We start from the raw sequence: 23,069 nt of genomic DNA, 5'->3' as shown, positions 1-23,069 counted from the left end.
AAACAGAACAAAAGCAACCACTTCCATCATTACAGGTAAATGGTTCAATAAGCTATGTTACATATTTACACTTACTGTAGAATATAATATAGTGGTTAAAAAGAATGGGGTAGGGGGAATTCCTTGGCAGTCCACTGGTTAGGGCTCAGCACTCTCACTGCAGAGGACCAGGGTTTGATCCCTAGTCGGGGAACTAAGATCCCACAAGCCATGCAGCATGGAAAAAAAAAAAAAAAAAAATGGGGTAGGTTCATAGGTACTGACTATCAACCTAAAAAATCATCACCCCATACTAGACCCCACACTAGTAAGTGATGGGAAACGTTTACAGAATAATATTATGATTATGCTGCCATGTTATTTTTTAAGATACAGAAAACAAGACTTAATGGAGTCTACAAGTGTATTCCTGTATAAAAATTCATCAAGCTGTACATTTAGAATTTCTGCAACTGACTGTAAGCAAATTCAACCTGAATTTCAAATTAGACTGTGTCTATGTTTTCATGCACATACATATGAAAATACATAGAAACCGGTCTGGAACAATTTATACCCAATTTTTGGCAGTGGTAACTTTGGGGAAAGGACGATTTCTTCTTTTCCTCTACATACTTCTGTATTGTTTGAATATTTTAAAAAGGTGTCATTGGGTGTCTAATAAATAAATAGAAGTACATGTTTTTGTCAGTAAAAGAAATAACATAAGATAATTAATCAATTAATAGACAAAATTAACAGACAGCAAATACACTTTGGAAGAAAAGAAGCTACTGAGAATCCACGTAGAGATAGACCCAACTGCTCCCTTGCAAAGTATTTCAGGAATATGTTTTCTCTATTTTTGCCTCTCTGGAAAGAAGTTGATCCTAAGCCACTTTTGTAAGGAGGTTTTCCTACAACCCTAATCACCAGCGGGCCTGAGGGCTGCATGTGGAGATATGAACACTCAGCCACCCTGAGAGAGATACCTGACCCCGCCCGGGAGCTGGAGCTGACAGGAGATTCAGGACTTGCTTGAAAGAACCGCCTCGGTAAGCTTCCCACAGTGACGTGGCATGGGTGTGATGCAGCTGCTGGGAGTGAGCAGGCAGTACACCTGCATGAGTGGTGTGAAGGAATTATGGAATGAGGAATTCATTCTGGGGGACTTCCCTGGCGGTCCAGTGGTTAAGACCGTGCCCTTCCAATACAGGAGGCGTGGGTTTGATCCCTGGTTGGGGAACTAAGATCGATCCCACATGCCGTTCCGCGCGGACAAAAAAAAAAAAAAAAGAATTCATTGTTGAAATCTGACCTCACACGATTTGTGGAAGTAGCCGGGCAACTCAACATCTGGGAAAGGGACCTGGAAGGACCAGAGGAGTCCCTAGCCAGTCTGAGAAGCCAAGGATATCCAGCCACTGAAGTAGGACCACAGAAGGCATGCTGATGGAGGAATCTGGAGGTCCGCTTGCTGGTGGATCTGGGGCTGCTGTTGGCAGCGTAGAGGGAGCGAGGACAAGCTGGACCTGCTAGGCACCTCTGCATCTGGGGTCATCTCATTGAACCATGGCGGCGTTCAGATGTACTGCCCCCAAATTCCTTTCTTGCAAGTCTAACCTGGAACCACACAGGGAAAAGGATTCTGGAAAACATAGTTTCTAGCCTAACCAAATTAATCGTGGGAGATGATTCTGGAGGAAATGTGATGAGTTCCATTTTGGACATGTTAATTTGGGGTTGACTGGGATACGTGCTCGTGGTGATGTCCAGTAAGTAGTCGGGCTTGTCCAGTCTTCTTCAATATGCAAACAAGTTGTTCTAAGACTCTAGTTCTAATCCAGGCCTGGGGTGAGAAAGTGGAAGGCTGCTGTGGATTAAGAACCTAGGAACTAAAGATATCGACCAGGAATAAAGTCAGCCTCAAGAAATAAAGACAGTCCAAAAAACAAAACGCCTGTACCTTTCAAGCAGTGGCTTGGGGCGGCAGGATGGGAATGGGGATGGGGAGACCCTCCAGGGCAGGTAGGAAGGGGTGTCCTGGAGAGATGGCTTGAGATACCTTACCCCTGAGTGGGAAGACAACTGTACATTAATTGATAGTCACTCTTTTCATTTTTTAAGTCTTAGTATGCAGGCATAAGGCAGTCTATTCAATGAATGATCCTTCTTTCAGAAATTTCAAAGACAAGTTTGTTACTTAACACAATTTGTGACCTTATTGCTTCACAGTCCTTCAGAATCATAGAGTGAGTTCTGACTGAGGTTCCAGGTGATGTAGCAAACATTCCACGCAGAGAGGTCCAACAGCAAGTCAGGGGACCCTCCCACCAGCATCACCACCATCACCACTATCACCCACCCCTCCACTCCTACCACTGCCAACACTAGCCAGGTTGGAGGAACAGAGGCTGGGAAAGGTGGTAAAGAGAGGGCAAAGGATGGTGGCAATCCCAAAGGAACATGGAAGTTAATAGCGCTTTCAGGTAACATTTCTTCATTTGTGTTGGATAACAAATGTAGTCAACGAACAATTATATCCGCAGTTTTCTTTTTCCTCCACTTTCTCAGTCATCAAATGAAACTTTGGCTTCCTGTTAGACTATGTACGTGGAGGAGTGGTATATTCCTCTGACTACCTTATACAAAAAGGGCTTCTGTCTCTCTCTCTCTACTTTTATTCTGCTATATTTTTCATGATAGTACTTATCTCTGATATTACATGTTTCCCTGTTTCCTTTATTTATTGTCTGTCTTTCATATCAGAATATAAGTTTCATTACAGAAAATGCCTTCGTTCACATCTCTATCCCAAGCAAATAAACCAGTACCTGGCAAATTGCAGACATCCCAGTGTTTGTTGAATGAATGAATGAATGAACGAATATATGAAGATGCATTACATTCTAAGAATGGCTCCATGTGAAAGAGAGTTGTATTATGGCTATATATAGGAAAATAAAATTCTGGTATAACTTCATTGTATGCCTTATATATTGTCCCAACAGTTCCACAAGCCTCAGAAAAACTGTATCCTTTATATGAACATTACCGAATAATAGCAATTTAAAAATATTTGATACACGTTTTGGTCAGAAGAGCTGGACAGCTTTGCCGGTACCCATTTTTTCCACTACTTCTCTGCGTGCCTGTCCCCCTCCTTGGCTGGGTCCCCTTCCTCCTTCTGCCTGCTAACTGGTCATCCCTTTGGTTTGGCCTTGGAGCCCTTGCTACTCTTTATCAACTGAGCATTTTTCTAGGTCAGCTTCTCAAGTGTCATGGCGCCATTCCTAGCCAGATGAAGGTCGGGCCCCTGGTTGAGCCCTGTCATGGGGCTCTGTCCTGGCTTCATCTGACCTGTCTGGTTCTTTGTATGAGCACGTGGGTGGGACTATAGACTCCTCCCCTCATAGCTTCAAGGGCAAGACACCAGCCTTATTCGTAAGCTGCACTGTAGCTGCAGAGTAGCTGGCCTGTTGTAGGTATTGAAGGAGTGAATGGATGCTGACTAAATACTGAAATATCGATGAGTGAGATTGATAGAATTGGGGGATTTGCTTTAAAATACTCCAGTAAAAATGAGTAAAATGAAATTACGTGGCTGAGGACACAGAGGAAACAAGAGTGAAAAAATGTTGGTAATGGTTGAAGCTGGGCCTCATTATATGTTTCCATTTTTGTGTGATTTTAAAATTTTCCATTAAAAAAAGAAACAAGTTTCTTTTAGATTCTTAGGGTGGTTTTCTGCTGCTAAATCCAAATATTTGTACATTTTATAGACAACATTAATAAAATATATTGTTTTAATTAAGATAACTGAATAAAGAAAAAGTTAAAAATAGAAAAACAAACAAAAAAAAGAAACCAAAATTGGTTGGTGAGGCAAAGCCAGGAAAGCTTGCTAATAGGCTTATAGTTCAATGAGCATTTATGAAGTGGAAATTTGTAAATGAAATTTTACTGTAGGGATGAGTAGCTGTATCCAATAGAGTTGTGCACATCAGGGAATTAAATACACATAAGGAAAGGAGCAGACTAAATATACCCATATCAAATACAATTCATATGTGAGTTGAGTTGAAGTTAGCTAATTTTTTTAAATTAAATTGAAGTATAGTTGATTTACAATGTTGTGTTAGTTTCTGCTGTACAGCAAAGTGATTCAGTTATACATATGTATACTTTTTTTTTTAATTTTAATTTTTTATTTTTGTGTACTTTTTAAATATTCTTTTCCATTAGGGTTTATCACAAGATATTGAATATAGTTCCCTGTGCTATACAGTAGGGCCTTGTTGTTTATCTATTTTATATATAGTAGTTTGTATCTGTTAATCCCAAACTCCTAATTTATCCCTCCCCCACCCCCTTTTCCCTTTGGTAACCATAAGTTTGTTTTCATTTTTAAAATTTATTTTATTGAAGTATAGTTGATTTACAATGTTGTGTTAATTTCTACTGTACAGCAAAGTGATTCAGTTATACATACATATATTCTTTTTCATATTCTTTTGCATTATGTTTATCACAGGATACTGAATATAGTTCCCTGTGCTGTACAGTAGGACCTTGTTGTTTATGCATCCTATATATAATACTAGTTTGCATCTGGAAGTTAGCTGGTTTTAAGATATCACATTTCATAAACATTTAAAGTCACTAACTTTGATTTTTCAGGTTTTAAAATATTTTGTAACCAAAGCATTTTTTTTCAGGTCTCTCATACCTCCACAGGCCCTTTCAAAGATCTCCTGCCCTAGGAATTGCCCATAAAAATGGATACAAATAGCTTCATGTGCTGAGTACTGTTGTAGATGCTTCAGATAGGAAGGAGTGTAAGAAAGGGTGTCTGCTTTCTGGAAATTTATCATCCAGCTCCTTTCCTTTCCTCAGGCCATACCTCTTTCCCTTTGCAGTCCTAAAAAATTCTGTCCTTACTATCCATTCTTTTCATCATTCTGCTTGGTTTTGGCATCTCCCACTCATTTTCTTGAGAACTCTTTAATTAGGACAAAAGTGTTTTTAAAAAAATTATTATATTTCTTTATATAATATTATTATATAAATAAAATTATTTTATTATTAAGACAAAATCAAATACAAAAATAATTATGCTTATATTTGAAATCACATTCCTAGGTCTCAAGCATATACCTTCACTTGCCTAGATAAAATATTGTGCTGATTTATCTGAGTATTTGTTCTTCGAGGTCTAGCTGACCTTCTGGAGATTTTGCTGAATTTCACTCGGGCCTACACAGGCCAATCACCAATTCCTTAAGTACTTACTATGTGTTTTGGGGGGGAATCATAGAAAGAGGAATAAGAATAGTCTAGGCCGATATAAAATCTCAAGGAGCCAAAGCAAATTGCAAAGACAGGGGCCTGCTTGAAGAGATTTTCAGTGCATCATTCCAGGCATGTAAATATCTTTTATCCTGTTTGCAGAGTGTTTTGGAAATCAAGGCAATTGTACACAAGAAAACTGACATATGATTCAGATGAGGGAGTCCCACTTACACGGAGAACAAAGCATTTTAAAAGGAAAAAGAAGAGACCATCAAAAGACTCTGAAAAACACGAAGTGCAGGTCTATAATGAGATGATCACATTTCCCTGTTCCATATGCAAGCATGAAATTGACCTACCTGGAATATTCCTCCATAAAAAGCAGCATGTAGCTCTGGCTACATTGGGCTTTCAGTGGATGGGTGGGAAGAAACCAGGGCTCTCAACGATTGCTGATCAGAGGCAGTCCATCATTGCTAAACTATTGTCATCTTTTGCATTTACTGAAAAAATCTTACAGAGCATTAATAATGCTTTTGAGCTTCTTTGGAAGAAACAAATACCAGCGTACTATAAGATTACTGATAACATTCACAAGAGTTCAATATATCCTCAAAAAATCTGTCACCTATTAATTAAAGGAGCAGCCATTTGCGAAGACAGGAATTCTACATGGAGAGCTGACATGAATGATAAATTCACTGTCGTGAATAATTTTGGCAACAAACCCAATGTGTGTTTTTTTGGTTTGTTTGATGGACATCACGGTGCCTCGGCAGCAGACTTGACATCAATGGAACTCCCAGTTTTACTTCTCCACCAGCTTTCCAGACTTGATCCTTCCTACCAAATGACCCCTGAAGAGCAAAAAGTAATCAATTCTTTTCACACAGTGTTTAGAGAAGACTACAGAGCTATAGAAGACTCCTTCTCCTCCATAAAGAAAAAGGCAAAAGCATTGAAAAGTGAGTATGAGAACATACACAAAGCCTTTGCGAAAGCATTTTGGAGAATGGACAGGCTTTTACGTCTTGGAAGGAAAGAAGTGTCCAGGGCTCGATGGAGCGGCTGTTCTGCGGTTACTTGCATATTGGAAGGCAACATTAAAAGTCCCAAAGCTAAGAAGTCTTGGAGAAGATTCAGTGACCTTGATGCTTTGGTCCCTTTCCAGGGGATGCCGAAAATAATTTCTGGAGTGCTACATATTGCAAACACTGGTATGTATATTGAATGGTACCAGGTTACACCTTAACATGTTTTATTCCTGGCAGCAAAACCTCTCTTGCTTCCAGAATTATCTAGTGACCTATTATTTAATGACTTACTAGTGCCTAGATATTTCACTGACCAATTTAAGAAAGGATCAATAACCACAGTATAAATGTAGATTTGCAGGCACAAAACGAATTGTAATTATGTCTCAAGGAGGCACGTACATGAAATAATGTGACCAAAACATGACGTTTTCCAAATGGGGTAACAACACAGTTATTGATAAAGGCAAAGCAAATCTATTACATTTGCTCAGATCGGAATGAAACCAAAACATTTCCCACACTTACCTTTTTCGGGAGAATGGAAAGTTCTTTGAGTGTTATTAATATAGCTGCTCAAACTGGTCAGCTTTTCTGGTAACTAACATATTTGCAACAGGTCATTCTTGTGCTCACTGGCCAAGTTGCATCGATTTCATCTTAGGAAAAACAATCGTTCATGATTCAGTTTTATAGGTGTGTATTTCCTTCTCCAAAAATTTTGGCTGGATTCTTTTAATTTTATTTCAAGAAGCAAGTCTTTTGACATGCGGTGCTAAAGTTCTAGCTAAGGAGCTTGCCAAAATGGACAGCCCAGAGGTAAAACAGTTTTAGCCAAGTTAACCCGAGTTCCATGCTCATTTCCATGAGATGCTTAACTAGGGTTCCACCACCCCTTTCCTCGGTAGAATTATTATTAATGACAGTGTCCACTCACTGAATATTGCGTACAGAGTAATTTCTCATGTAGTCTTCCAAGAACTCTGATATCTAAAGATATCTAAGTATTGTTTTTAAAAAAATATATTCGACATGTAACATTGTATAAGTTTAAAAAGCACAACATGTTAATTTGATACATTTTTATATTGTAACATGATTGCCATTGTAGCGATAATTACCACTTCTATCACATTACATAATCATCATTTCTTTAGAGTGGTTGAAAAAATTAAGTTCTAGTCTCAGCAAGTTTGATGATTAAAATATATACGTTCTCTCTGTTCCCAATATTGTGCATTAGACCTCTAAGATGTATTTACTGCTCGTTGCAAGTTTGGACCCTTAAACCACATCTGTTCTCCTTCCCAAACCCTGCTGCCATTTCTAAGTGGTGTTGACCCAATTGCCCAGATGAGAAAATAGAAACTCGGAGAGGTGAAATTATTTGTTCAAGGTGTCAGAGGTAATAGGAATTGGAGGTGGAAATCAAACTGCCTCTGAAGGGGATTGCTTCCAGAGTCTGAGGAGTCTGGGCCTCAGGGAGTGGGACTTTGGCCCATACCAGGGCTAGATATACTCACCAAGACCATTACAATGTCAAGGTCCCTGGAAGCCAGCCTGTTTCTGATCTAACTCTGGTTGTGAGCCCAAAATGAGAACACCAGATTAAGCAATACCATGGAGCCAAGTGCAATGCCAATTTCCTCGGAGCAGTTGCCATTTCTCAGGCTCTACCTTGAGGTTCCTAAGTGCTTCAGAGCAGGCCTACTTCATGGATAGAGAGTTTTCAGATTTCAGACTAATCTGGGAACTGACCCATATCCTTGGACTTGGGACCTCTATTAGAAAATATCATTTGATATCATGGTTCCTGGGAAATTAAAGGAAAATATACGAGATACTCAATAAGTAGATACTATCATCAAATGTTCAGTTTACTATGATTCATTACTTCCAAGCTCACTGTTGTTTAGCAGGTTCTAATTTCCAGGTCAAACATTTTTTGGATCTAATTTACAGGCTTACATACATAACTGTGTTAAAATGTTTTCATTTGGGCATCCTTCATTCTAATAGAAACAAATAAGTAGGGGAAAAAAATCCAACTTGTGAAAGGGAGGTCATGATTTATGATACAAAAGTGCTCCTAAAAGAAAGTAATTTAAACGAGTTACAAAAAATAAATGTTCACACAAATTTATCAAGGGCATGTTTTGTATTTTATAAAACAAGACCTATAAAGATAACAAGGGAATTCATTTTTCTTGTTTGAAATTTGTCAAATACCAGTATCATCACAACTCTGGAATTAAAACCAAGAAAAAAACTCCACCTCACTTTATAATGAAACATGAGTGTGGTGATACAGTCATTGAATAAGTGTTGAATTTGTGCATGTGGAAAAAGATCCTTCCAAACAGACATTCTTGACTTTTTGTTCTTAGCACTTCTCATTTATATTGCATTTTATCACTTCTCCTGGTGCTCTCTTATTTTACTTCAGTTAATCCTCACAGGATTAAAACTCAAACATATTGATACAACATACATAATTACACTTTTTTCATAACATCAAATAAACCACAAATTTTTACATTTCTAATTAACCACACTAATCCCTTATAAACATATGGGATTCTTAATTGATCCCTTAAATCCTTTTCCCCAGTGATTTTATATTTAATAGCTTTATTGAGATACAATTCACAAAGCACACAATTCATCCAGGTAAAGTCTACAGTTCAATGGTTTTTAGTATATTCACTGATATAGCCTTTTCTCCCCATCTTTTTGTCTTTGAATCAAGTGTCTTCTTAGAGAACATATAGTTGGATCTTGTTTGTATTCGTTTCCTGTGGTTGCTGTTACAAATTTACCATAGATTTTGTGGCTTACACAACAGAAATTTATTCTCTTACAGTTCAAGAAGTTCTAAACCAGCATAACTGGCCCAGTGTCTTCATGGCAGTGCTCCCTCCAGAGGATGTGGGAAAGAATTTGTTCCTTGCTCCTTCCACCTTCTGCTTGGCTGCCAGTATTCCTTGGGTTGTGGCCACATCACTCTGATCTCAAATGTGCCTCCATATGCACATTTCCTTCTTCTGTGTCTGTAGCCAAATCTCCCTCTTGTGGTTGAATTTAGAACCCACCCAGACAATCTGGTGTTAAGCATCTCAGGATCATTAATCACATCTTCAAAGTCTTTGCCATATAAGGTAAAATTTACAGGCTCCAGAGATTAGGTTCTGATATCTTTGGGGATTCTATTCAGCCTGCCACCATGTTTGTTTGTTTGCTTTTCCATTCTGCCAATCTTTGCCTTTTGATTCAAGTTTTTAATTCATTTACATTTAATGTAATTAATTATAGGGTAGGATATATGTCAGACATTTTGCTGTTTGTTTTCTATATATATCTCTTTTGTTTTTCAATTCTTCCGTTACTGCTTTCTATTTTATTTTTTTCCTCAACTAAGATTAGTCATCCTTTTTTTTTTGAATTTAATTTTATTTATTTTTTTATACAGCAGGTTCTTATTAGTCATCCACTTTATACACATCAGTGTATACATGTCAATCCCAATCTCCCAATTCATCACACCACCACCCCCACCCCCGCCACTTTCCCTCCTTGGTGTCCATACGTTTGTTCTCTACATCTGTGTCTCAACTTCTGCTCTGCAAACTGGTTCATCTGCACCATTTTTCTAGGTTCCACATACATGTGTTAATATACGATATTTGTTTTTCTCTTTCTGACTTCACTCTGTATGACAGACTCTAGGTCCATCCACCTCACTACAAATAACTCAATTTCATTTCTTTTTATAAATTTATTTATTTATTTATTTAATTTATTTTTGGCTGTGTTGGGTCTTCGTTTCTGTGCGAGGGCTTTCTCCAGTTGCGGCGAGCAGGGGCCACTCTTCGTCACAGTGCACAGGCCTCTCACTGTCGCGGCCTCTCCTGTTGCAGAGCACAGGCTCCAGAAGTGCAGGCTCAGTAGTTGTGGCTCATGGGCCTAGTCACTCCGCGGCATGTGGGATCTTCCCAGACCAGGGCTGAACCCGTGTCCCCTGCATTGGCAGGCAGATTCGCAACCACTGCGCCACCAGGGAAGCCCAATTTCATTTCTTTTTATGGCTGAGTAATATTCCACTGTATATATGTGCCACATCTTCTTTATCCATTCATCTGTTGATGGACATTTAGGTTGCTTCCATGTCCTGGCTATTGTAAATAGAGCTGCAATGAATATTGTGGTACATGACTCTTTTTGAATTATGGTTTTCTCAGGGTATATGACCAGTAGTGGGATTGCTGGGTCATATGGTAATTCTATTTTTAGTTTTTTAAGGAACCTCCATACTGTTCTCCATAGTGGCTGTATCAATTTACATTTCCACCAACAATGCAAGAAGGTTGCCTTTTCTCCACACCCTCTCCAGCATTTGTTGTTTGTAGATTTTCTGATGGTGCCCATTCTAACTGGTGTGATACCTCGTTGTAGTTTTGATTTGCATTTCTCTAATAATTAGTGATGTTGAGCATCTTTTCATGTGCTTCTTGGCCATCTGTATGTCTTCTTTGGAGAAATGCCTATTTAGGTCTTCTGCCCATTTTTGGATTGGGTTGTTTGTTTCTTTAATATTGAGCTGCATGAGCTGTTTATATATTTTGGAGATTAATCCTTTGTCCGTTGATTCATTTGCAAATATTTTCTCCCATTCTGAGGGCTGTCCTTTCATCTTGTTTATGGTTTCCTTTGCTGTGCAAAAGCTTTGAAGTTTCACTAGGTCCCATTTGTTTATTTTTGTTTTTATTTCCATTACTCTAGGAAATGGATCAAACAAGACCTTGCTGTGATTTATGTCAAAAAGTGTTCTTCCTATGTTTTCCTCTAAGAGTTTTATAGTGTCCGGTCTTACATTTAGGTCTCGAATCCATTTTGAGTTTATTTTTGTGTATGGTGTTAGGGAGTGTTCTAATTTCATTCTTTTACATGTAGCTGTCCAGTTTTCCCAGCACCGCTTATTGAAGAGACTGTCTTTTCTCCACTTTATATCCTTGCCTCCTTTGTCATAGATTAGTTGACCATAGGTGCGTGGGTTTATCTCTGGGCTTTCTATCTTGGTCCATTGATCTATGTTTCTGTTTTTGTGCCAGTACCATATTGTCTTGATTACTGTAGCTTTGTAGTATAGTCTGAAGTCAGGGAATCTGATTCCTCCAGCTCCGTTTTTTCCCTCAAGACTGCTTTGGCTATTTGGGGTCTTTTGTGTCTCCATACAAATTTTAAGATTTTTTTGTTCTAGTTCTGTAAAAGATGCCATTGACAATTTGATAGGGATTGCATTGAATCTGTAGATTGCTTTTGGTAGTATAGTCATTTTCACAATACTGATTCTTCTAGTCCAAGAACATGGTATATCTCTCCATCTGTTGGTATCATCTTTAATTTCTTTCATCAGTGTCTTATATTTTTCTGCATACAGGTCTTTTGTCTCCCTAGGTAGGTTTATTCCTAGGTATTTTACTCTTTTTGTTGCAGTGGTAAATGGGAGTGTTTCCTTAATTTCTCTTTCAGATTTTTCATCATTAGTGTATAGGAATGCAAGAGATTTCTGTGAATTAATTCTATATCCTGCAGCTTTACCAAATTCATTGATTAGTGCCAGTAGTTTTCTGGTGGCATCTTTAGGATTCTCTATGTATATTATCATGTCATCTGCAAACAGTGACAGTTTTACTTCTTCTTTTCCAATTTGTATTCCTTTTATTCCTTTTTCTTCTCTGATTGCCGTGGCTAGGACTTCCAAAACTATGTTGAATAATAGTGGTGAGAGTGGACATCCTTGTCTTGTTCCTGATCTTAGAGGAAATGCTTTCAGTTTTTCACCATTAAGAGTGATGTTTGCTGTGGGTTTGTCGTATATGGCCTTTATTATGTTGAGGTAGGTTCCCTCTGTGCCCACTTTCTGGAGAGTTTTTATCATAAATGGGTGTTGAATTTTGTCAAAAGCTTTTTCTGCATCTATTGAGATGATCATATGGTTTTTATTCTTCAATTTGTTAATATGGTGTATCACATTGATTGATTTGCGTATATTGAAGAATCCTTGCATCCCTGGGATAAATCTTACTTGATCATGGTGTATGATCCTTTTAATGTGTTGTTGGAGTCTGTTTGCTAGTTTTTTGTTGAGGATTTTTGCATCTGTATTCATCAGTGATATTGGTCTGTAATTTTCTTTTTTTGTAATATCTTTGTCTGGTTTTGCTATCAGAGTGATGGTGGCCTCATAGAATGAGTTTGGGAGTGTTCCCGCCTCTGTAATTTATTGGAAGAGTTTGAGAAGGATGGGTGTTAGCTCTTCTCTAAATGTTTGATAGAATTCACCTGTGAAGCCATCTGGTCCTGGACTTTTGTTTGTTGGAAGATTTTTAATCACAGTTTCAATTTCATTACTTGTGATTGGTCTGTTCATATTTTCTATTTCTTCCTGGTTCAGTCTTGGGAAGTTATACCTTTCTAAGAATTTGTCCATTTCTTCCAGGTTGTCCATTTTATTGGCATAGAGTTGCTTGTAGTAGTCTCTTAGGATGCTTTGTATTTTTGCAGTGTCTGTTGTACCTTCTCTTTCATTTCTAATTTTACTGATTTGAGTCCTCTCCCTCTTTTTCTTGATGAGTATTAGAATATTTTGTATTAGATATTTTCTAGTACATCATTTTAATTCCTGTATTTCTTTTACTATATATTTAAAAAATATATTTTTAGTGGCTATTCTGAGGATTATAATAAAATCTTAACTTAAAAACAATTTGGCTTGTATTAATGCCAACTTAACTTCAAAAGATATATATGGCATCTTTGCTCCAATATAGCTCTATTTCCTCCAGCCTTCTTTTTACTTTATAGAATTACATCTTTACACATTACAAACCTATAAAGTTTTATATTATTGTTTTATGCAGCTTTCTTCTAAATAAGACAGGAAAATAAAAGTGTTAAAAATAAAATACATTTTTTACTGTTTTATATTTACCTATATACAGTTGACCCCTGAACAACATGAGTTTGAACTGTGTGGATCCACTTATATGCAGAATATTTTCAATAGTAAACACACTATTACACAATCCATGGTTGATTGAATCAGTGAATGTGGAACTGCAGATATGGAGGGCTGTCTATTGGACTTGCATATCCACAGATCTGTTGTGTGTCGTAGAACAGTGCTCCCCAGATACTAAAAGACAACTGTAGTTACCTTTCTTTTTTTGTGTGGGTTTGAGTTACAATCTAGTGTTTTCATTTTTGCCTGAAAGACTCCTTTAGTATTTCTTGTATGGAAAGTCTGCTAATGATGAATTCTCTCAGTCTTTTTTTAACTGGGAATGTGTTAATTTCTTCATTTTTAAAAGGATAGTTTTGCATTTTGAATATGTCATCCCATTGCCATCTAGCCTCCATGGTTTCTGATGAGACATAATTGTTGATCTTATTGAGTATCCCTTTGCTGTATGTAATGAACCACTTTTCTCATTCTACTTTCAATATTCTTTCTTTCTCTTTGTCTTTTGACAGTTTGACTATGATGTGTTTAAGTACTGACCTCTAATTTATACTCTTTGGAGTCTGTTGAGCTTCTTGTATGCTTTTATTCCAATTTGGGAAGTTTTTGGCTACTAGTTCTTCAAATATTCTTTTTTTTCCACTTCTGTCTTCTCCTTCCATTATGCATATGTTGGTATACTTGGTGGTGTCCCACAAGTCTCTGAGACTCTGTTCACTTTACTTCATTCTTTTTTTTTTTTCCTATTCTTCAGACTGGATAATCTCAATTTATCAATCAAGTTTGCTGATTCTTCTGCCAGATCAAACCTGATGCTGAGCTCATTCTAGTAATTTTTCGTTTAAGACATTGTACTTTTCAACTCCAGAATTTCGATTTGCTTCTTTGTTATAATTTCCATCTCTTTATTGATAGTCTCTAGGTTGGTGGATCATTGTTCTCATGCTTTCCTTTAATTTTTAGCCCCATTTTCCTTTAAACATGTTGATAAATTTTAAAACACTTTTCATCCAGTTAACTAATGCCTAGACTTCCTCATGGACAGTTTCTATTGACTTATTTTCTTTCCTGTGTATGGGCTATGCTTTCATTACTATGTTTCATTACTCTCATTACTCTTTTTTTGTTGAAAACTGTACATTTAAAATAATATAGATACCCTCCCTCTCCAGGGTTTGTTGTTGCTACTGTTTGTTTTGTGACTTTTATGAACTAATTCTGTAGAGTCTATATTCTGTTGTGTGCAGACACAAAGTCTCTTCTTGGTTGGTTATCTTAGTGTTCAGCTAAGGACTAGATGGAGATTTCCTTAAATACCTACTACTAATATGTATGTCTTCCAGTCTTTGCTGAGGCGCTGTCTTTTTTGAGGCTTGTCTTGTAAAAAATGGCAGGCAGTTTACAACTCTGCCTATGCTTTTACTTCCTACTTGGGTCAATCATCAAGATTAGCCATAGGTTAGAAATTAAGGCTTGTTCAGGTCCTGGGCATGTATACAGCCTGCACATGTGCATGCTCTTCTGTTTTCCCAGGAGTATGTTTGAGCTTTTCAAAACCCTCTATAGGTTCTCATTCCTCAGCTCTTTCTTATACGTTTTGGGGGGGTCAGCCTCTTGTCATCCCCAGATGCTTTCACTGCCTCAGGCAAGTGTGATTTTAAACAACTGCTGCTGATTGTTTTTGGCAAACACACTGAGGATGAGTTATTTGCATAGAGTAAGCTCTGAGTCAAGTCAAATGATGACAAGATTTGAGAATGGAGCTGTCTTCAGGGAATTGCAAGATAGTTCACATAATGACAATTCTCCAGGGATAGATATTTTTAGGGAGGTCCGAAGCCATCCTTTCTCCTGCAGAGGCTGCTAGACTGCAGATTTTCAGAGCTAGCATCACTATAAAATGTTTGGTTTTCAAGGCTACTGCAGAGCTGAGGAGAAGTGGTTGGAAGTAGGCCAAGTTACAAGGCCATGACCACTTGGTTTTACCTACTTTAAGTTGTTTCTCTTCAATGTTTCTCAGATTTTTGCAAGCCTTTGGTTAATTTCCAGCATTTTAGAAAAGTTGACTTTAACAATTTTTGCCAGTGCTCTCATTCCTTTTACTGAGGAGTAGATTTTCAGAGATCCTTACTCTGCAATATCTAATCCTTTCTTCTGCAATATTGAATCTGCTGTTAATCACATCCAGTGTATTGTTCATTTTAAATTTTGTATTTTTCATCTTCAGAAGTTTGATTTTTAAAATTACCTTCCATGTCTGTATTTAACTTTTTGAACACAGGCAATGCACTTATAACATTGAGAGTTCTCGCCTACTATTTCCCACGTCTGTGTCAGTTCTGGGTTGGTTTCAATTGATTTTTCATTTTATTATGGGTAGTATTTCCCTACTTATTTGCATGCTTGCTGTTGTAGTTTCTTAGGGCTGCCATAACAAATTAGCCGAAACTTGGCAGCTTAAAACAACGAAAATCCATTCTCACAGTTCTGGAGGCTAGTTGACCAAAATTAAGGTGTTTGCAAGGCCATGTTTCCCCTGAAGTCTTCAGGGAAGAATTCTTCCTTGCCTCTTTCAGCTTCTCTAGTGGCTCCAGGCACTCCTTAGCCTATGGCTGCAAAAACTCCTCCAATCTCTGCCTCTCTCTTCACTGGCTTCCTACTCTTCTCCCTGTGTGTCTCTTCTCTTTTCTGAGGACACTTCTTGGGTTTAGGACCAACTTGGATAATCCATCTCAAGACCCTAACTTAATTACACTTGCAAAGACTCTTTTTTTTCCAAATAAAATCATACTCACTCTCTCTAATCCTTCTCAGATAGATCTTTCCCAGTGTTAGGTGGTTTCCTCAAACACACACATTGATCAGTAACCTACTAAACACTTGAGGAGGCTTCTCTTCAGATCTCTGGCCATCTCTGTGCAGCATCCTTCCCTCTGGTACTCTTTCCTAGGTGAACTCTAGGTGCCTTGCTCTCCCTGGACTCTCAGTTCTGTCTCAACACAGATGAAAGGGTAAATCCAGTCACTGTTATTTTATCTTGGCCAGAAGCAGAAAAATCCCCTATAATTTATATTTGCGGGGATTTATTTGAAGCCTGTGTCATCCTGACTATGCACTGGCCACTGCCTGATACCTGCCTGTTAACACTATCAATCTGAGTTAAATAATCGATTTGAGATTTTCCAGATTACACATACACAAAGGTTGGTTGTTCCAAATTCTTTGTGGTTCCCTTTCTTTCCTCCACTGTTCAGCATCAGTTTGAAATAGTCCATTATTCTGGCAGTCTGCGTGGTGGGTGAGAGGCATATATTTATTTTCGGTTCAGTGTTTCAGTGAGGGCATGGTTCTTTGGGCTCCTAGCTTTGTTGGGGAGAACCACTAGTTTTCCCCACCTTGAACAAGCCTAGGTTTTGTTTCCTGTTCCATAACCCTGTGAAAAGTCTAAGCTCATTTATTCAGCTCAATAAATGCTCTCAGGTAAAAACTGGCTTTTGCTCTTGGCATACTCTGGGATTCAGCCATTATTCTTTTGACAGGAGAATTCTTTACTTTCTTACTAGCTCATCAATGTATACGACTTAAAAGTATATACGTTATCCAGGATATTTTCCTATTCTCAGTGGGAGAGTCAATCCAAGACCCACACTGGCACATTACTGCTCCTTTATAATATTTGAGTGTTTTAGTGTATCTGCTATTCCAGTATCTTTATGTCTAGATTATACATATTTGTTAATACTTTCTTTTAATGAGGCCCAAGAAACTACCTTTTTTTCCCTAGTGTCCTTGTTCTCTGTCCTGTGAGCTCACTCTAGATCCAGAGGCCAAGCATGACTTTACCCACTACTTCCCTATTACTCACAATTCTTTTAAAAAAAATTTTTTTTATTTTTAGCTGCGTTGGGTCTTCGTTGCTGTGCACGGGCTTTCTCTAGTTGCAGCGAGCGGGGATTACTCTTCGTTGTGGTGCGCGGGCTTCTCATTGCAGTGGCTTCTCTTGTTGTGGAGCATGGGCTCTAGGCACGTGGGCTTCAGTAGTTGTGGCACGTGGGCTCAGTAGTTGTGGCTCACGGGCTTAGTTGCTCCGCAGCATGTGGGCTCTTCCCAGACCAGGGCTCGAACCCATGTCCCCTGCATTGGCAGGCGAATTCTTAACCACTGTGCCACCAGGGAAGCCCTCACAATTCTTTATTTGTTCCTCAAGCCCCCTTTCTTCTCTCTTCTTCTCAAGGTTACCAATGACTCCTTTATCTAATCCTCACAACCTGTGAGGTAAGAATAATCCCATTTTAATAGAAGCTTGAGGTTCACCAAAGCCTTATTATATATGGTTATATCATTAGTAAGTGAGCCAGAACCCATGTCCTTTAAAGTCTCATTACTTCAAATGAACACCAGCAGCTTCCTGTTTCTAAGGTGTCCCTTCATTCTTATGTGTCTTCACCTTCCTCATTCACAACTGATGCTGTGTTTGCAGATCTTTTCATTTGTTGTGATTTTCCTTTCTAGATGTGATTGTCCTTAGTGGTTTAATAAGTTGCTTTTAAAATTACTTCCAGCCCCATCTTTTTCCCCTAAAACCTAATTCAACTCCAGAATCACCTTATCTTAAGCAGGGGGAAAAAAAAAATATATATATATATATATACACACACACACACATACATATTCTTAAATAACACTGACCTTTATAGACTTTTTCTTCCCCATCTCCCTTTTTTGGGGTATGTTGGTTTGTATATATGTGGACTCACATATATACAAACTGGATTCTGAGAATACAATCAACAAATATTTGACAGATAGTTGAGACTGATGTGTGAAGTACTGTTAGGCTCCAGTTGGAAAATGGTGAAAATGAGTTTCATGCTCACACATCTTACAAAACAATCAAAGGAATCTTTTGAACATACAGTGAAAACTAGCTCCACATCAATAAGGCTCTCATGCTAATCACCAGTAGGAAGAGTCAAAACCTGGCACCCATGCATACAATTTCAGCCTTTTGCCAAAATTAGAATCCTGAAAAAACTGGATATAAGTTGTTTTCCTAAGCTCATCTACAGGTATTTCTACTATGCTTCCATTTTAGGGATACTTCACTAGGGTTTAAATTTCCTTAGTTTGTTTATGCTGCTTTTCAACTGCTCCTTTTTCTTTCTCCAATAACTATTTCCTCATTTCCCAAGTTCCAAGTTCCTGCTCCCTACTCCCTTAAGCCTATAACTCTTTGTAAGGATTTTCTTGTAAGTTTTTTTTAAATGGGTCTGAAATGAAACATTCATAGCTTCATCTCAATCTCTTTTGGATAGACTCTCTTCACCTACTTTCCCCCTTCATGGAACACAAAGGAAAATAACCTTTGTCAAGTGTCTACTTATTAAATTACCTCCTTAAATATAAACTTGACAAAAAATATTGCAGGTGGTAAATTGTTACTCACGGAAATAAAGTGACTTAATGAAAGTCACACAGACAAAACTGGGATTGAAGTCCCAAGTATCGAGCTCTCAAGTCTCTCCTCTTCCTCATGCTGCTGCTTCTAAGCCAAGCTGTCTTTTTATCCAGGGCACTCATGCATCCTAGGGATGCTTCCTTTTCTCACCACCATATAACATTTCTCTTACTCTTTCCTCCAGTCCTTTCCTAAAACTTCCATTATTTTCAACAGTAAATGACCTTCATGGCCTCATCTGAAAAAAAAAAAAAAGATCTTGCCCATTCAGATCTAGAATTCCGTTTGGGATTCTAGAGGTCATTCTGAAGTTGACAGGGACACTCCTCCTTTTCACAAACTAGAGACAACCCAGCAATTGCAGAAGGCAGTTATGTCATTGCCTTCTGCATAAGGAGCACTTTGCCTGACTATACATGTCATCTATTTTATTATTTATTTATTTTATTGCTGAGTTGGGTCTTTGTTGCTGCGCACAGGCTTTCTCTAGTTGTGGCGAGTGGGGGCTACTCGTTGTGGTGCGCGGGCTTCTCATTGCGGTGGCTTCTCTTGTTGAGGAGCATGGGCTCCAGGCACGCGGGCTTCAGTAGTTGTGGCTCGTGGGCTCTAGAGCAGGCTCAGTAGTTGTGGCACACAGGCTTAGTTGCTCCACAGCATGTGGGATCTTCCTGGCGCAGGGCTCGAACCCGTGTCCCCTACATTGGCAGGTGGATTCTTAACCACTGCGCCACCAGGGAAGCCCCCATACGTGTCATCTTAAAAAGGCTTAAATATCATCTCAAATCAGTTCATTTTAGTTCCCATTAATGTCCTTAACCATGTTGCCCTTCCAGTAACACTATTCCGTTTGTTTTTTTTTTAATTGGAGTACAGTTGATTTACAATGTTGTGTTAGTTTCAGGTTCCACTTCTGTTCGATAACATTTTTCTGAACAGCACCATCTCTCCAACTACTGAAAGCTGGTAACTTTGTGTCTAGGAATTTGAATACTTATTTATGCTCAGATTCATTATGTTTTTGTGTAAAGGTCTTCTTCATCACAGTTCACTTAGTTATTCTCATTTCCTCCAAACAGATATTACAGGAACCCTTCTTTAAAGCCAATCTGTCTCTCAAACTGTCATGTCTTGCTCCTCTCTCTTCCTTCAGTTCTCCAAGACACATGGATATAGTGTTATTTTTAAATCTCCCTCCAATTTCCCATCTTCCTTGAAGCTCTTTGTTCATTATTCTATTCTAGCTTTCAGCTTAATGTAGACAACCACTTTCAACAACCCCAATTGCAACTGACAGCACATGCAACCCGAGGTTCAGGAAATAGAACTATTAACTCTGCATATCCACTTTTTTGCCATGTCTATTCCATTGATACTCTTCCAGGGCCTCTCATTATCCTCTATTTCCTGAGCTATGCACGAATAGTTGAGAAACACTGGGTACTTCTCCTTCACTTTCTTCTTCCTTCATGCAAATTCACACAGGTTAAGGATGTGAGTTAGTCAGAAGGCACCATTTATCAGGATGAATAAACTGTCCAAGTAATTAAATAACTCAAAAGTCAGATAGCAAGTCAATGGCAGGGCAAAACCTGCAGCCATTACTTACTGTCCTCATTTTCTAGAAAATTTTACTGTGCTGAACTTAAGGGATGTTCACAATAAAATCAACGAAAATGGCATTTCCTACTCTGTAGCACAGCAATTAAAAAAAAAAAGGCAAAGAGTAGTACATAAGATATGTTTACCAAGCTCTCTGCAGAGGCAACTAAAATCAAAATACCAATGTATTACCCTTCCACTGTAACTACATAATCATATTAAATGCTTTTCAAATCACACAGAAGAAACACAATGCTTTTCCTTTTTGCTGAGTGAGCTTTGGCTTGACACATGCAAATAAAACATTTAGAAGTCAGTGGATTGACTATTTTGAGCCCCCGTGTTTCCAGAGCTATGGTCGCACTATTTATATGTGTAGGTACACAAAGAAATTTTCTAATTTAAAAGAGGAACTGAACCATATGTTCTAAGAGAACAATTCAGTCTACCCAGTTGGCATGTTCAATACCAACCCATGCTGCTTTGCTGGTACAATAATAATTTAAAACTCAGCAGAAGTCAAGAATTATTTTACTGATTTCTCTTCTGCAGAGTGTAAACAGAATGACCAGCAAAAAAGTTAATAGAAAATATTAATAACCAAACCACAAATAAGAGGTTATTCAGTTTTGAGGACTATCATTTATACAGTTATCAGGTTTCCAAAATATTTTCCACACAATTATCTTTTGGTCCCATCCAATAGCTCAGATATTAACAATTGCCATTATGTAAATGAGCCAATAGGCTCACTCTATGCCTGACACTAATGCTTCACCAGCCCAGGCTCTGTCCAACATATTAGGTGTGTGAACCTTACCTTCTGAAACCTAAATCCCTTTACCTAAAACGTTAGGGGATTAGAAATGAAGGCCTGCAACAACAAAATTCTGATTCCAAGTACGGTGCGATGTTTGAAATCAGAATATTCTAACGTAAATTTTGCCTATGATTCCAGCAATATTAACTCTCATAGGTATTATAAATATACAATTATGTTCCTAAAAACTTGGGAAAGTCAATTTTTCCTAACAAACTAAAAGATTCTGAGTCTTTTTTTGTATACCAAAGAAAATTTTGGTAATACAACCATCCTTCAATCTGTTCAGAGCATTATGTTCAGATTTTCTTAAGATTTTAATAAAGCACACATCACAGGTTCATCTGAACCATGAACAAACTACAATCAGATTTTTAATACCTCAGTTTTCAATCAAAGGGTTTAATGTTGGTTAGCTATTATCCATTTAATACATTAATAACACATTATTTTTTTCTTCACGGGGCTGACTTAATTTCTTTTTAACACACATAACAAACCTAATAAGATGGACATTAACAGTGGCTTTCTAATTTTTTAATCACCCATACCTATAATATATTCAGGTTTTAACTTTGACCAGTTAAAAATTTACCGAACTGCACTCTTAGAAAAAAATCAATGTTTGTATTTTTAATTGAAAAGGCATTTATTAAAACATTTTTAAAATGTCTGCTCTATGGAATATGTTGGTTATAAAAAAGTTCAATTCTTGATTCTACAAATATGTAGCACTCAGAAGCTGCTTCATAAAACAATTACTTATTTTTCATTATCTGTAGTTTCAGTTATTTTAATACTAAATTCAGTATTTTAAACACTAAATTGCTTAAAAATGAGGAATAAATTAGCCCCCCAGTTTGAAATCTGAATTACTGTAAATCTTCTAATAATGATATCAACACTACATATATTTTAAAAATATTTTTAAGCGGCCTGATTTCTATTTATGAAGTTAACAGCATGCTTTGATATAAATGGTTATAAATCTCAAGGATCAATTTTTAAAAATAATCTTTTAGGTAATGTGCAAGCAGTCTTATGCAGAAATGGGAAAGGCTTCTGCCTAACCAAAGAACACACTACACAAAACACAGATGAAAGAAGAAGAGTACTTCAGAATGGAGCAATAATTAGTTCACATGAACCATACGGGCTCCTACAAGGGCAAATAAAAACCACACGAGGACTTGGATTTCATGGAAATCTCAAACTGAAAAAATTCATTATTCCAGCACCTCAAACTATTTCTGTGCCTATAGATGACTTATGTCAATTCCTTATCTTAGCTACTAATGGACTCTGGGAAGTTCTGGATACAAAGGAAGTCACTGCACTGACAATGACAGCTTTTCAAGTATATAAAGAAGCACAGTGTTCTATCACAGGAAACAAATTGTCACCATCCAAAGGGTCTCTGCTTCTCCCAATCGATGAACGAAACACATCTAAACCAGAAACTAACGTCCATATAGTGTTTCAGTGCAAATCTGAAGAATGTGTGTCAGCTATAAGTTCAAAAGAAAATTTGTCAGATTCAAAATATTCTATTTGTAACCTTAAAAATATAGGAACATTTCCACCAAAAATGACTAAGCATGATCCTTGCAGTGAGAAAGAAACTGATGGACCGACCAGTGTAGATGGTGTGCCAAAAGACTCAAGTGAAAAAGAGAAAGGATCATGCACTAAGAGTTTCTATGGAGGTGCTGCTGAGTATATCAGCCGTGAACTTGTAAGTGCTGCTTTGGCGGCTGGCTCCAGAGACAACATTACAGTCATGGTCACACTTTTCAATGGAAGCGAGTATCTCCAGAGAGCAAATACATGAAGACAATTCTTCAGTGAACCAGATGCTAGGATAAC

At 37.8% G+C, this 23,069-nt stretch overlaps 1 protein-coding gene across 1 annotated transcript; it reads left to right on the top strand.

Moving 5' to 3' along the window:
* Positions 1 to 1,058: 1,058 nt before the first annotated feature.
* PP2D1 (protein phosphatase 2C like domain containing 1) lies at positions 1,059 to 23,034 on the top strand. Its single transcript, XM_061192783.1, has 3 exons — positions 1,059 to 1,204; positions 5,431 to 6,488; positions 22,226 to 23,034. The coding sequence occupies exons 1-3, from the start codon at positions 1,059 to 1,061 to the stop codon at positions 23,032 to 23,034; spliced, it is 2,013 nt and encodes a 670-aa protein (XP_061048766.1).
* Positions 23,035 to 23,069: the final 35 nt, after the last annotated feature.

This window comes from Eubalaena glacialis, chromosome 6 (assembly GCF_028564815.1).
Source record: "Eubalaena glacialis isolate mEubGla1 chromosome 6, mEubGla1.1.hap2.+ XY, whole genome shotgun sequence".
Taxonomy (NCBI): Eukaryota; Metazoa; Chordata; class Mammalia; order Artiodactyla; family Balaenidae; genus Eubalaena; species Eubalaena glacialis.
This window is presented reverse-complemented; position numbering and strand designations above follow the sequence as displayed.

What these genes read in the sequence shown, in the direction of transcription:
- PP2D1 (XM_061192783.1), top strand. Translation starts at nt 1,059, where the DNA reads ATGGGTGTGATGCAGCTGCTGGGAGTGAGCAGGCAGTACACCTGCATG. An exon ending in TTCCAATACAGGAGGCGTGG is followed by an intron (nt 1,205 to 5,430) that starts GTTTGATCCCTG and finishes TCCTGTTTGCAG; the next exon opens with AGTGTTTTGGAAATCAAGGC. An exon ending in GCTACATATTGCAAACACTG is followed by an intron (nt 6,489 to 22,225) that starts GTATGTATATTG and finishes ATAATCTTTTAG; the next exon opens with GTAATGTGCAAGCAGTCTTA.